The sequence below is a fragment of the Petromyzon marinus genome, assembly GCF_048934315.1.
Source record: "Petromyzon marinus isolate PM22_M1 ecotype Great Lakes invasive population chromosome 78 unlocalized genomic scaffold, UKy_Petmar_22M1.pri1.0 chr78_unloc.1, whole genome shotgun sequence".
NCBI classification, from domain to species: Eukaryota; Metazoa; Chordata; class Hyperoartia; order Petromyzontiformes; family Petromyzontidae; genus Petromyzon; species Petromyzon marinus.
In genome coordinates this window covers 139,628-151,506 of record NW_027422625.1, presented here as the reverse complement: position 1 = coordinate 151,506, position 11,879 = coordinate 139,628, and the positions used below count along the sequence as shown (strand labels likewise).

The window sequence follows — 11,879 nt, the reverse complement described above, 5'->3', positions numbered from 1 at the left end:
CGATTCAACATCTCTCTGTCCGTCTGTATCTCTGTTCCCCTCTGTGTCTCTCTCTGCCTGTGTCTCTCTGTCTATCTTTCTCTGTCTCTGTGTTCCTCTTGTTTGTGCCTGTCCGCCTGTCTTGTCTGTCTGTGTCTATCAGCGTCTGTCCAACCGTAGTCAACGACTGTCAGTAGCAGCAGGCGCCCGTTCAGCTCACACGGCTACACGCCACTCAAACTTGCTCCCAACACACAAAGATCCCCCGTATAGCCTGGACAGACTGTTGGGGCAAGTGCTGTTAGCGAGCACCTAACACAAAGACAAAGATCCCCCGTATAGCCTGGACAGAGTGCAGGGGCTAGTGCTGTTAGCGAGCACCTATTAAGGGTGGGACGGCACACGAGGGGGTGGGTGGCCAGCACCACGCCCGGCCGCCTTTGTCTCCGTAGTGGCGATGTTTACACACCGCACCGGGTACTCATTTGAGGCTGAGTCGACGTAGGGGAGGCTCAGGACCGGTTCAGAAAATCGTCACTGGCGGTGTTGGCCACGAGCGGGAATGGAACTCGGCTGGTCGGGAGCGGAGCGCTCAACACGTCACTGCCGCTCCCCTTCTGTCAACAAACTAGAACTCTGACCCCGCTCTCTGACGTCCCCGCTCAGCGTGACCTCATCGCCGTCAAACGCCAGGGGGCGGTGTGCCTCGCTAGTGACGTAATGTCGCCCACCCCCGACCACCGCTCTCATGAGCGTGACGTCACCTATGTTCGGCCGCGGCCGATTTCTGTTCCGGTGCCAATCCTTATTTGGGCAAAGCTACGCCCGGTGACTGCCCGTTCATTAACATAATGTATCGTGAAAGCCGTCGCGAGTTTATTGCGACATGTTCAGCACCCGCTCCCCATCCCTCCACATATGGGACGGGCTCATTAACATAATTTATTTAAAGGGTAACAATAAAATAATAAAATATATATAACAATACATATATATTTTATTATTTTATTGTTTCCCTTCAACGTGACTTTACCGAAAGAGCTAAGAATGTGAATTACTGCAGTCACGAAAGCTTTAAATCAAAATATAATTTATTTAAGTTAAGATCCGCTCTTTGTGGGAGGGGAGTGTTATCGTTCCCCACAAGTGACGTCATGTCACCTCCTGCTGCTGTGTGACGTCACGAGATAACAGGAAGCTGCTGCGCCGCCAGTGCACTGAAATCCGAGGTGAGAAATTCTCATCGCGGTTGTGGTGGTGGTGATTGTTGTGGTTGTGGTGGTGGTTGTTGTTGTTTACCGAGGTAGAGCATCGATATCTCTCTCGTAGGGATGTCAATTGAGTAGCAGCGAGCATGGAAGCGATGTCCAGGTTGGAACTATACAGCGCGGGGCCTATCCACGTGGGATCTTGCCTCCTCCCCTCGCCTGATCGCGTTTGCTTCAATTATCTTGCTTAGTTGAGCAATCTTTGTAAGAAAGTAATCAACCAGGCTATGCGTTACTTGTGTGTTGACCGACTCTCTGTGTTGCATTACATTTCCTAATTGTACTCAGTTTGATTGATTAAGTGTGCTTTCTCTGTGTGTGCTCGTTTTATTATTATGTATTGCAGTTACCAAAGTTCCAAATCTCTCATTGACACAAGGCCGTAATTATAATATATAATTATAATATATTATAATAATTATAATATATATTGGGGGACACACATCCCCCTCAATAATCAAATATGCTCAAAATGTCCCCCCCCCCCAAATATATTGCTATAGCAATATATAATATATAATATTGCTATAAAAATATGTTTTCTAAATAATAGTTGCTCTGCTATGTTAATAAAAACAACTTGCTAAACCTTGGTCATAGATTTCTGTTTATATGATTGCGTTGTACTTTATGAATTCCTAATCTCTGCCATTAGATACTGTGAAACAAGAAAAGGTAAAAAATTAAAAACAGAGCAATGTAATACAATACACTCTTAGACATTATTGTATCAAATAAAAAAAATTCCATCCCATGTGTTAGTGAAAATTTTAAAATATTTTATGCAGGAAATAAGTTTTCAAATTTACATTTTTTTCTGGGGGGGGGGGGGGGGTTCCCAGACCCCCTGGAAGATTTGGTCCCCCCCCCAATGTTGACTCCATGGCTACGGCCTTGCATTGACTTGCTAATTTCTCTACCCCCCCTCTCTCTCTATTTAAGGCCTCGACACAGAGGAGTTGTTTCTCTGTGTGCCTATGTGTGTATCTCTCTCTCTGTGTTATCTCTGTCTATGTGTCTCCGTGTCTGTGTTTTGTCTCTCAAATTGAGCAATCTTTGGAAGAACGTAATCAACCAGGTGGGGTGTTGACTGTTATGTTAGCCGACTCTCTGTGTTGTATTGCATTACGTTTCTAAGTTTACTAGGCTTGTTCTCTCTTTCCCTTGTACCTGATGATGATGATTGCTTGTGTTGCAATCGAAGCGTCGTATGCTATATGCACGCAGCGTTGGTGTACGGTGCTTTTTGTGGAATATTTTGCTGTTTTTTCCTGGATTCTTTGTTTGCACAGTCACATAGTCACTTTAAGATGTTTTCTTGTTAATGTTTTTGTTTTTTATACTCTTTGGTTCTATTTGGTAAAGTCACGTAGGTAAAAAATAAAACAACAAAAATCACGACGTTTCGGCCACAACACAAGCGGCCTTCAAAAGGTGAAGGGACCAGACTGTCTCGAAGACTGCGCTGAAGTGAAACAGAGCCAAGCTCAGATCACGGCCTTTAAGCTGTATTTGTTTTTGTTTGTTGCGGTTGCACCCGAATCAAGAGCCAAGTGGCTCACAGGGCTATACCAAACAAATGAAACTGAAAGTAATGTTTAATTAATTTATTTTTTCTACGTGCCTTTACCGAGAGTATCTTGCTTAAGTTTAAATTTCTCTTCACCTGGCTCGCTACTTTGTAACTTTGTTTTGTTTTAAATATCCACAGTTTTTTTTTTACCAGGCCACGCCCGCGTTGAGCTGCTGTACCGTTCTTGTTTTCAGAAGCGACCTGCCTACAATAACAACAACAAGGTGGGGCTTGTCAACAGCGTGGCGGTGTTCACTCTAGACGCGTGGCGGTGTTCACTCTAGACGCGTGGCGGTGTTCCCTCTAGACGCGTGGCGGTGTTCACTCTGGACGCGTGGCGGTGTTCACTCTGGACGCGTGGCGGTGTTCACTCTAGACGCGTGGCGGTGTTCACTCTAGACGCGTGGCGGTGTTCACTCTAGACGCGTGGCGGTGTTCACTCTGGACGCGTGGCGGTGTTCACTCTAGACGCGTGGCGGTGTTCACTCTAGACGCGTGGCGGTGTTCACTCTGGACGCGTGGCGGTGTTCACTCTAGACGCGTGGCGGTGTTCACTCTGGACGCGTGGCGGTGTTCACTCTAGACGCGTGGCGGTGTTCACTCTAGACGCGTGGCGGTGTTCACTCTAGACGCTTGGCGGTGTTCACTCTAGACGCGTGGCGGTGTTCACTCTACATATGGAGGGGAAACCCGGGGATCGGGAAGGAAATCCACGCGACCACGGGGAGAGAGAGAGACGCGCAGCCTCGGCTGTGTTTATTGATCCTCATTGAATTACTTGGTGGAGTGAGGAACCATTAATACTAAGCAGGTGAAGGTGGCCAGGCATGGGTCTGGACACACCACCAACTGTGAACCATGCCAGTGTGTGACAGTGGTGGAGCCAGTGGGGGTGGGGTGGCACGTACCCCCCCAACGGTCCGATTGAAATCCCTAATTTCAATCGGATCATTGGGGTTTATTAGTAACTAGCTTCACTACTCGGCTTCGCCCGGGACTTGGATTCTAGTCTTGGATAAATTTCAAATTTCATATTCCCTTATTTTTCACTGGAAACCCCTGAAATTTTTTGATGCTTGCAAGAAAGAAAAAAGCCGAAACAAATCAAGTTCCCTAAATCGGATGTTTTCACTCAAGGAAATTTAACCTTAATCCACTTCTACGTAAGGTCGATTTTGGCCACGCCGGAAGGGAATGACGTGGCGAGCTGAAAATAGTTGCGTTCACTTAGAAATTCCAGACAGCATAAGCTGTGAAATTTTCATGACGCCAGAGCTCAGCGTTGGAGAGTTTTTGGTGCTTCACACAAACAAACATATGCTATTTCTGCTTTATATTTAAGATAGCCGTTGTACCCGTTCTTCACACGAATATGTATTGAAACTCCGAGAAGCCAATGGGTTCATCGGGCAGGAGCAAAATGCCACCTAAAATCTCCCGGCACGCTGTTAACAGCTCTAAGCTTTGCAGAATGCTTAACTCAGGTGTGTTGCGGGTTGACGTCACACACTCCATGGTCATTTTCCCCACCCCCCTCCCCCCAAAATACAAAAGTCTATTTTTATACTTTTTACATTGTGTACAGTATGGAACCTACCCACATTCCAAATTTCAAGTGTGTAGCATGTTGGGAAGTATGCTGAACATTTCAAACAGACACAAATTCACACATTTCCCTTTTATATATATAGATAAATCGGCATTTTGCGACCCCCCCCACTGCCACCGTGTGGCATATTATTACGTGCCAGGGACTCTATGACAGGACAACAGTCCGAGTCCATAATTGGCAATAAGAAACGGCAAAGCAGTTACAAGCGAGTCGCAGAATTGTGCACAGTTGCGTATACAGTACACGACTTCCCTGATGGCAAACACCTTCAGCGAGCGCGATGACGATCACACGCGTCGAATAAAAAGCATAGGACAAGTCCTTAGTAACAACTCCTTACTAACAACTCCTTACTAACAACTCCTTACTAACAACTCCTATCATTTTTCATTGCTGAAGGGGTTGACCCTCCTACCTGAAAATCCTGGCTCCACCTCTGAGTGTGTGACAGGGTCAAGTTTGTATAGTAAGGTCTATTAACTCTATTGAGCACGGAGGTTATATCAAAACAGTAGTTTATTTTTGTTTTTCTCTGGAACTCTTTGTAAGAATGGAGTCAGGAAGTTATTACAGCACACGTGCAGCTGAAGTCCGAACTGTTCATCCCAGCATTCAAGGACATCTGTGCCTGGCTTCACACCTCTAAGTTGCGATTGAACATTAATTTATGCATTTCTGCATAAAACAAATAGTATTATTTTCAACACCTTTTGCTATGTCAGCTGAATTTAGCTGTCATAAATATTCCTTTTGAAGCCAGATAGCCAAAATTGTGTGCTCAGAGTTTTGGGTTAACATTCATTGTGAAGATACTAGGGCTTCCAGGCACGTTCATGACATTCGGCCCTCTCATTGTGTGCTATAACAGCCCGTGTGATGAATTTGGGACACTTTTTCACTATAACATGAATATATGAATAAGTATAGACATGTAAGTCATGTGTTACTGTATATATGCATTCCTCTGTGCATCGAAACTGACGTGTAGATGGTGTGGATATTCTTTTTCTGTCTGCAGCTGTCGCTTCCTCTGCAGAATTTGTCTGATGGAGCAAAGGCACTCGGCGCGGCTCGGTGCAAAAAGGCAACAATGCGACCGGCGTGCAAACAGCACGGATCGTACTGGAGATTTGACACGGCCCCAGAGAATACACACTGGAGAGAAACCCTTCAAGTGCAGTGTGTGTGGGATGGCGTTTGCACGTTCATCTGCTCTTAAAAAACACCAGAGAACACACACGGAAGAGAAACCCTTCAAGTGCAGTGTGTGTGGGAAGGCGTTTTCAGTTTCATCAAATCTTCAAATACACCAGAGAACACACACAGGAGAGAAACCCTTCAAGTGCAGTGTGTGTGGGAAGGCGTTTTCAGATCCATCTTCTCTTGTAGCACACCGGAGAACACACACGGGAGAGAAACCCTTCAAGTGCAGTGTGTGTGGAAAGGCGTTTGCACAGTCATCTACTCTTGTAACACACCAGAGAACTCACACAGGAGAGAAACCCTTCAAGTGCAGTGTGTGTGGGATGGCGTTTTCACATTCATCTCCTCTTAATAAACACCAGAGAACTCACACAGGAGAGAAACCCTTCAAGTGCAGTGTGTGTGGGAAGGCGTTTTCAGTTTCATCAAATCTTCAAATGCACCAGAGAACACACACAGGAGAGAAACCCTTCAAGTGCAGTGTGTGTGGGAAGGCGTTTTCAGTTTCATCTGCTCTTGTAGCACACCGGAGAACACACACGGGAGAGAAACCCTTCAAGTGCAGTGTGTGTGGGAAGGCGTGTGCACAGTCATCTTCTCTTATCAAACACCAGAGAACTCACACAGGAGAGAAACCCTTCAAGTGCAGTGTGTGTGGGAAGGCGTTTTCAGATTCATCTCCTCTTATAAAACACCAGAGAACTCACACAGGAGAGAAACCCTTCAAGTGCAGTGTGTGTGGGCAGGCGTGTTCAGTTTCATCAAATCTTCAAATACACCAGAGAACACACACAGGAGAGAAACCCTTCAAGTGCAGTGTGTGTGGGAAGGCGTTTTCAGTTTCATCTGCTCTTGTAACACACTGGAGAACACACACGGGAGAGAAACCCTTCAAGTGCAGTGTGTGTTGGAAGGCGTGTGCACAGTCATCTGCTCTTGTAGAACACCAGAGAACACACACGGGAGAGAAACCCTTCAAGTGCAGTGTGTGTGGGAAGGCGTTTTCAGTTTCATCTGCTCTTGTAGCACACCAGAGAACACACACGGGAGATAAACCCTTCAAGTGCAGTGTGTGTGGGAAGGCGTTTGCACGTTCATCAAATCTTCATGTACACCAGAGAACTCGCAAGCATCAGAAGATCCATACGGAGTGGAGTCTGAAATCAGCTTGTGAAAGTCAAAGTGCCGCAATGAGCCCATCCCTCATGAAACAAGAACCGGAAGAAAATCCCAGCTTGGACACTTTTAAAGGTATCGAGGTGAAATATGAAGAGGTGAAGGTGAAATGTGAAGAAGTGATGGTGAAGAGCGAAGAAGTGAAGGTAAAATGTGAAGATGAAGATTCAACTCCAAAGTCGGACCTTCACATCGATGGAGGCAACGTGAAGCAGGAGGAGAATTCTGACTGTGAGGCAGAGCGAGGCAACTCCCAGCAGTTTGTGGAAGTGGAGGTTTGGGTGGACTTCCTCCGAGACAATACAAAGTCAAATGGAGACCCGGTAGATGTGTAAGCGAGAGACGATGTCGCTGCAATAGATGCACCTTTGTCACAGGCCTTTAATGATATGAATGTGAAGTTGAACACTCAATTCCTAGGTTCAACCTGCAGGGTAAGAGCGGCCAGTTCTTGTGGACCTGTGGGTTGGGTAGATCTCTAACCAGGAGCGAGAACCAATAAGCTCCCAAGCATTCACTATGTTCTAATAATTCCATTTATATGGTGCTTGCTTAATCGCCTCTGGCAATTTGGAGTTTTGTATTGTATCTCGTCTCAAAATCTCGAAGAGCCTCCCCAAGTAGCAGCTGCCCCTGTGTGGCACAAGGTGGTGGCCCTGCACCGGCCTGCATGTGGACAAGAGCCTGTCAGTAGGGGGCGATGGTTGATGTGGCATCTCAGTTGTGGAGTTTATAGGTAATGTTTAGAATTTGATCAATTTTGACCCAGACGCCAGCATGCAATGGCCTACTCGTTTTGAATGGCGCAATAGTATGTTGTACATACACTTTCGGTAAAGTCATGTAGAAGGGAAACAATAAAATATAAAAATATTAAACTTTAAAATTCTGACGACGTTTCGACTGCAACACAAGCAATCAGGTGTGAAAACCACAGCAAGAAAATGTTTAATGTTTTAAATATTTTTTTTCCTTTTTACGTGACTTTACCGAAACAACCAAGAATATGAACCCCTGCAGTCATGAAAGCTTTAATTCAAAAATGTACAAACACTGTTCAGCAGATGGTGCGTATGTTTTAAAATAGCTTCTTGTTAATACGATGTAACCTGATGCAGTATATTTCAGTACAGTAATTAAATTTTGTTAATATGCCTGTCAATTTATAATGAATACTTGTCTCATTGTGTGCGTTAATGTAACATTTTGTCTATAAGGGTCAAACATTAAATAAGTGATGTTAAGACAAAGTGTGTGTTTTGGAAGTAACCTGCACCCGATGCTCCGTTTTGAAGTTTGAAATGAAAGAACTTTGAATTGTATCATGTTTTGAATTCGATAATTGTATTTCTTCATTAAAAGCTTATTAATTGAAAACGATATTTAGTGTGAATTTTCTCTCGTCATTAAGTAGATGGCCTTGCCGGGGGTTCGGTTCGATGCGGACTTTCACCTGGTTGGGATCGCGGGATCGAGATGAGGCAACACAGAGCTGGCCGTGCGAGAAGACCGCCGTCTGCAGATCGAACGTCTGTCCCTGCGCCTCCGTCGTTCATGCAGGGGGTGCGTAGGTTTGCAGCGCCCCCTGCATGAAAACGACTGGAAGTTGTGCACGTATTTTTAAACATAAATTGTACACCAAAACTGGTTCATAGTTGGCTTGCCCTGAATAAATGCTGCAGTAATTATGGACTCGCAGAAGGCCATGGGATTTATATTTTGAGTAAAAAATTCCTTTGCTTTGCAGAGAGACCGATAAATGAAAGACGTCTTGTCTGCTGATCTTGTTCATATCCGTGTACATCGATGTCCCACATTGCTTACACGTACACACCACACACAATGAAATAGAAACTTGAACGACTTCATTCCGGGGATGGGCAAAGATTGAGGAATCTCTTTCAATGGAGCGAGTTAAGTTTGTTCGATTCAACATCTCTCTGTCTGTCTGTGCCTCTGTTCTCTTCTGTGTCTCTCGCTGACTGTGTCTCTGTCGTCTCTGTATCTTTCTGTGTTCCTCTTGTCTGTGTCTGTCCACCTCTCGTCAGTCTTTGTGTCTGTCTCTATCAGCATCTTTCCAACAGTATTCAACTACTGTCAGTAGCAACATGCGCCCGTTTAACTTTCACGGCCTACAACTGCACGCGACTCAAGCTTGCTCCGAGGCTCTGTGTGTACGTTGAACATATTTCGCACCATACGTAGCCAACCATGCTAATCTGTGGGTCTCTGTGTGAGTCTCTGTGTGTATCTGGAACTTATTTCGCACTGTACGTAGCCGAACCTGCACAGGAGGAGCGGCTGGTATCTGTGGAGCTGTGGGCTGGGTACATCTGTCAGCAGGAGCGAGAGACAATGAAGCTCCCAAGCTTTCACTACGTTACCAACATCATATTTGCACTCATAAGTCGATTGCCTAATTTCCCCAGCAACTCGATGTTTCGTATCGAATCTCATCTCGAACAATCGTAAGTGGCAGCTGCCCCTGTGTGGCACAAGGTGGCCCTGCACCGGCCTGCACGTGGACATGAGTGTCGGTAGGGGGCGATCATTGACGCGCCATCTCCGTTGTGTAGTTTCTGGATAATGTTTGGAATTACCCCAATTTTGACCGTGACACCAACATGCAATGACCTGTGCGTTGTGAATGACACAACGCTATGTTTTACAGCTGCCGTTAAGCAGACTGTGCATATTGTGGTGAATGTTACTGGGGTAGCCAGGTGTGTCTGTCGGATTTGAACCATGAACCTCTGCAATAAATAGAGAATGTGCTACCATATTCTTGGTTCTTTCGGTTGGCGCCGATGGCAGCCTCGGCCGGTTGGTGTGCCCTGTTTTGTCCGGTTTTGTCTTGTTTTGCTTGATCACCCGTGCTAGTGAAAGAGGCCTGCTGTTCAGCACACCCGTGCTGGTGAGAGAGGCCTGCTGTTCAGCACACCCGTGCTGGTGAGAGGGGCCTGCTGTTCATCACACCCGTGCTGGTGAGAAGATGGTGCCGATGATGGTAGCCTCAGCCAGTCGGTGCGCCCTGTTTTGTCTTGTTTTGTCTATTTTTTCAGCGTTTTGCCAAGATTTTCAGAGTTCCCTAACAAGAGACGAACTTTTAAACATCAGGGAAACAACTCCAGTGGATTTATTTCCCAACTTTCTGCATCCAGCGGCAAAATTAGTGGGAATTCTAATCAAAGCCGCGCTAGGCTTTGCTCAAGCAGCGAAACGCCGCCCAAGGGGTAAACGGTCGGGGGCTCTTGTACGGCTACGCAGACGCGGGAATCTAACAGTGCTTCCGAACTCTTTCCTCTCCAACGTACGTTCACTGTGCAACAAAATGGACGAACTTCAGCTACTGATGGTGAAAAACAGAGACTTTCTTTCATCTTCTGTTTTGTACTTCACGGAGACATGTCTGTGTGATTTGATTCCGGACACTGCGCTACAACTGGCAGGATTCCATCTTGTAAGATCAGATCGTGACATAGCACTCTCCGGCAAGACGAAAGGCGGTGGTATTTGTTTTTACATTAACAGTGGCTGGTGTGTAGATGTCACAGTGATTCTGCATAATTGTTCTCCGCTCCTTGAATCATTTTTTATAAACTGTAAACCTTTCTATTCGCCTCACGAGTTCGCGTCGCTCATTTTGGTCGGAGATTACTTGCCGCTGGGTCATCAGGTTAAAGAGGCCCAACGCATGCTCGCCGACCAGATTCTGAGTGTGGAGCGAGCAAATCCAGATTCGCTGGTTATCGTACGTGGCGACTTATCAAAGGTAATCTCAGCCACGAACTCCCCAAATACATACAATTCATGAAATGCCCTACCAGAGACGGGAACACTCTGGATCACTGCTACACTACAGTCAGTAGAGCCTACCACGCCGTCCCCGGAGCTGCACTGGGACCCTGACCATGCCATGGTCCACCTGATTCCTGCATACAGGCAGAAACTAAAGCTCTGTAAACCTGCTGTGAGGACATCTAAACAGTGGACCAGTGAGGCTGTGGAGGATTTGCGGGCGTGCTTGGACTGTACTGACTGGGATATGTTCACGACTGCTACCAATAGTCTGGATGAACTCACAGAGGCTGTGACGTCCTACATCAGCTTCTGTGAGGACTGCTGTATTCCAACACGTACCAGGGTGAACTTCAACAACAACAAGCCCTGGTTCTCAGCAAAGATCAGAAGGTTGAGGTTGGGGAAGGAGGAAGCGTTTAGGAGTGGGGATAGAGACAGATTGAAGGAGCCGAAGAACAGGTTTAGCAAGGCGGTGAGAGAGGCTAAACGGCTGTACTCAGAGAGACTAAAACACCAGTTCTCTGCTAACGACTCTGCTTCTGTCTGGAGAGGGCTCAGGCGGATCACCAACTACAAGCCCAGAGCCCCCCACACCACTAACGACTCCCGCCTGGCCAACGACCTGAACGAGTTCTACTGCAGATTTGAAAGACAATTGGACTGCCCTGAACTACCCCTTCCCACCCAAGAGGACCCATCCCCCACCCCTACTACAGAGACGACCCTCTTCTTTCAGGAGGGAGAAGTTAATAGACTTTTCAAGAGGCAGAACCCACGCAAAGCAGCTGGGCCGGACTCTGTCTCTCCAGCCACCCTCAGGCACTGCGCTGACCAGCTGTCTCCGGTGTTCACCAACATCTTTAACACCTCCCTGGAGACATGCCATGTACCAGCCTGTCTCAAGTCCTCCACCATCATCCCTGTGCCCAAAAAGCTAAGGCCAACAGGACTAAATGATTATAGACCGGTCGCCCTTACCTCTGTGGTAATGAAGTCTTTTGAGCACCTGGTCCTGGCACACCTCAAAGCCATCACAGACCCTCTCCTGGACCCCCTTCAGTTTGTCTACAGAGCCAACAGGTCTGTGGACGACGCAGTTAACATGGCCCTCCACTTCACCCTACAGCATCTGGACTCCCCAGCATCATACGCCAGGATCCTGTTTGTGGACTTCAGCTCTGCCTTCAACACCATCATCCCTGCCCGGCTTCAGGACAAGCTCTTCCAGCTGAACGTGCCCGACTCCAGCTGCAGGTGGATCACAGAC

The 11,879-nt window shown here is 46.8% G+C and overlaps 1 protein-coding gene across 6 annotated transcripts; it reads left to right on the top strand.

The window, feature by feature from the left end:
- Positions 1–1,092: 1,092 nt before the first annotated feature.
- On the top strand, positions 1,093–8,188 carry LOC116958480 (uncharacterized). Of its 6 annotated transcripts, none has more exons than XM_076058697.1 (3): positions 1,093–1,208; positions 3,015–3,044; positions 5,451–8,188. In XM_076058697.1, the coding sequence occupies exon 3, from the start codon at positions 5,479–5,481 to the stop codon at positions 7,144–7,146; it is 1,668 nt and encodes a 555-aa protein (XP_075914812.1). In that variant the 5' UTR covers positions 1,093–1,208; positions 3,015–3,044; positions 5,451–5,478; the 3' UTR covers positions 7,147–8,188. The 6 variants fall into 6 exon arrangements, with proteins under 6 accessions (XP_075914812.1, XP_075914813.1, XP_075914810.1 ...); XM_076058695.1 differs by having other exon boundaries at positions 1,094–1,208; positions 2,974–3,044; XM_076058693.1 differs by having other exon boundaries at positions 1,094–1,208; positions 2,959–3,044.
- The last annotated feature ends 3,691 nt before the right edge of the window (positions 8,189–11,879 follow it).

Bases quoted from the DNA above. Each gene is read 5' to 3' on its own strand.
- LOC116958480 (XM_076058698.1), top strand. From the start codon at position 5,479: ATGGAGCAAAGGCACTCGGCGCGGCTCGGTGCAAAAAGGCAACAATGC.